This window comes from Arachis hypogaea, chromosome 13, assembly GCF_003086295.3.
Source record: "Arachis hypogaea cultivar Tifrunner chromosome 13, arahy.Tifrunner.gnm2.J5K5, whole genome shotgun sequence".
NCBI lineage: Eukaryota > Viridiplantae > Streptophyta > Magnoliopsida > Fabales > Fabaceae > Arachis > Arachis hypogaea.
The window spans coordinates 31,083,805-31,086,791 of NC_092048.1; the positions used below are offsets into that span (position 1 = coordinate 31,083,805).

At 32.2% G+C, this 2,987-nt stretch overlaps 1 protein-coding gene across 1 annotated transcript; it reads right to left on the reverse strand.

Moving 5' to 3' along the window:
• Positions 1 to 738: 738 nt before the first annotated feature.
• Positions 739 to 2,723, reverse strand: LOC112737932 (uncharacterized). The gene is made up of 2 exons (XM_025788086.2): positions 2,150 to 2,723; positions 739 to 1,272 (listed from the first exon to the last, which is right to left on the reverse strand). Exons 1-2 carry the CDS (start codon positions 2,416 to 2,418, stop codon positions 837 to 839), a joined length of 705 nt encoding a protein of 234 aa, XP_025643871.1. The 5' UTR covers positions 2,419 to 2,723; the 3' UTR covers positions 739 to 836.
• Between the last annotated feature and the right edge of the window lie 264 nt (positions 2,724 to 2,987).

A 2,987-nucleotide genomic window follows, 5' to 3' on the forward strand; every position in this document is an offset into this window, starting at 1 on the left:
TCTCTTCTTTCAGATATTTATTAAATATAATTTGGAGAGAATGCTAATGTTATGATTAAAAGTTAAAATCAAGATTCAATTGTTTAAAAAAAATTAATTTTGAGTTAATTTTATAACTAACAATATAATTTTTTTATACTAATATCTAATTATATTTTTATATTTTTTATGCTAATATCTATTTTTTATGCTAATATCTAATTATTTTTAAATAGCAAGCATAAAAGTTAACTAATTTTATTTGTGCAAAAGACTTAACACATAATTAAAAGTAGGTACACCTTAAAAGTATATAAGTTAAATCGTTTCAAATTTTAGATAACGAATATTAAAGTTAATTATTAGTAATAAATTAAACTCTTTCGTATAAAAATAATAATTAAAAATCTTATTATTTGATTTTTTATCTACAAAAACCCTAATTTTTTTAGTCGACTGGAATTTTTGTCCTCTATGATTTTTTTTTTAAAAGTAGTTTGATTTTATAAATCTTTTATGCCATAATTTATAATGTCAAGACAAAATTAACATCATTTTAAAAACTGAATTAATATTATCTTCACCTATTGAAACCTATAAAAACAAAACAACTAACGCAGAAAACTTAATAAGCATGAATCCGGTGAACATTATTTTAACAAGCAGTAGCGATATCTGTTTCAAGTTTGGCGAGAAAATTGGATGAAATTACCTTAAAATTTTCAATGTGATTCAAAGCATTTAGTTGAATCCGAACGCTTGGTCAAAACGTGCAACACTTTATTTATCAATTTAAGATGATGTTCTAACATCTCAAATCTCACAACTCACACACTAATAACTCCTCCATTATTCATTTACATTGCCAGCACATTATTCTCAAGATCAAACAAGAACCATATCTCATTCACCCTATCATCAAATTCAAAAGGCGAATTGTACTGAGCGACGATGTAAACAGAAGCATGTCCAGCTCTGTGGCTATTTTCAATAGCACTAGCCCACTCAGTGCCAGCAATAGCATCCTTCAATGCAGCAGCTTCCGCACCAACAGTTGAATCACTCACAAAGCCACCAAACTGCCTGACAGCCACGTGCACCGCCTCCCATCGCTGGACATGGAGTCCCTTAGCAGGAGGAGGGTTTGCTTGGTTCTGTTTTGGCACAAAGAAGCTCACAACAAATGACGATTCGCAAAAGGGTCCATCACTGGGTGACACTTCAGTGATCACTGGTGCTGTCATCTCAATTTTTTGGTTGTACTCGTTCTTACCCTGAATATAATCAAATAGGCTGCAGAAACAAAAAGCCTGCTCATGTTTATTTCAATCTATATTTAGATATTTTTTCTTACAAAAACAAAGAGCTAAATTTATAAGGATAAATTTGCCCCTACGTACATACAATAAAGGCAAGTTTTATTAGTGTGGTGGTAAGTGTTTGATTCTTTCACATCACACAAAGCAGGTTCAAACAGAAAGGTAACACAAGCTGTTCAATATTTTGAACTTCTTGTAGTACATGTTTCTTATTGCAAAAAAGAGCTAAAATTTATAAGAGAGATTTGCCCGCCAATATCTATTATGTAGCTATAATATATAATTATATAACTAACCATGTCCAAAAAAACTAAGCCACTAAATCAACCACTGGTATTGAAATACAAATACGTAAACAATATATGTATTTCTACACAATTGGTATGTTATTTTTGGTTTGCTTAGTATTTTTAATAATTATATATGCACTTATTGCAGGATTGCTGGTGTCACAAATACAATTTAGTTCCTATAAAAATAAACTTTCGCCATTTAATCGCTTTAAATCTTAAGGGTCATCGCATACTCTGTTTCTAGCTAGCCGAATTGTGCTTACTACGCAACATGGCAACTCCAACGGTTAAAGAATATTGTTTTTTCTTTTATATAATAATTATTTTATTTCCATATATAAAGAACCCAGGAAATATAAAAAAGTATTAGTTTCTTTTTTTTTTACCAAAGATATGAAATTCGAACTCGCAACCTCTCTTATATGAGTATGGGGAGACTGTGCCATTTCAACTATTATTCATTGGCTATAAAAACAAAAAAGTATTAGTTAAGAAGTTGGAAAAAAGAAAAAACCGTATCTTAATTAAATTAGAGAAGAAAGAGAGACCGAAAAAAACCTGAAGAAACCAGTTCTGGTAGCTTCAACAAGAGAAATTTCTGGAATTGGTGGATTCGAAATCCAGACAGTGGAATTATAGCGGCGAATTTCGTATCCATTTCCGACATGAACGACGTCGTAGGCAGGGCACTCTATGCGCTTGCAGGTGGGAGGAGTAAACGTCACTACATTCTGGCGGGTATCTGACAACACAGTTGTGAAGAGTGAAACTGAGAGGAGGCTCAAGAGTAGTGAAACCTTGAATGCGACGCTTGTTCCCATTGCCATTCCCAGTCTTGCTCAACACCCCCAGCGACCACTAGGTTAAGGCTTCAGAGTTAAGATGATAAATATGTTGATTTTCTACGGTCACAAACAAACTTAGTTTAGCATCCACACGTTCGCCTTGCTTGATTGGTTTGATGGAGCTCTCTGGTATCCTTTAGAAGAATAAATGAATAATAGAGGTACCACAAGAAAGCCATTTTCTGTTTTGTTTTTGTTTTTGTTTTGTTTTTTTATTTTTTATTTTTTTGTTTCTTTTGTTATTGTCGTTTGTTTGATTTTTTTCCCCTAATAAACGCTGTCTATGGACTAATAATATTTTGTTTAAAAGTTTTTGTAGAAGTCCTTTTTATTCCTCTTTGGGCTTCTTCCATCATTGCCACATCGGGTAACTTAGATTATGTTACCCAAATATTTTATGGATCAAACCTTTTGTTCTGGTTCTAACTTTCCTTGCAATCACGTTTGTTTTGGTCTCCTACCATAATAAAGGCTAACCTCATAGAGAGGGGATATCGAGAAACAAGATAATCCAAAATGAGCTGATTAATTTAAAGGAAAAGTTTAGAGAA

Bases quoted from the DNA above. Each gene is read 5' to 3' on its own strand.
- LOC112737932 (XM_025788086.2), bottom strand. From the start codon at position 2,418: ATGGCAATGGGAACAAGCGTCGCATTCAAGGTTTCACTACTCTTGAGC. The intron at 1,273-2,149 runs GTTTTTTTCGGT...TTGTTTCTGCAG, and splicing joins ACCAGAACTGGTTTCTTCAG to CCTATTTGATTATATTCAGG.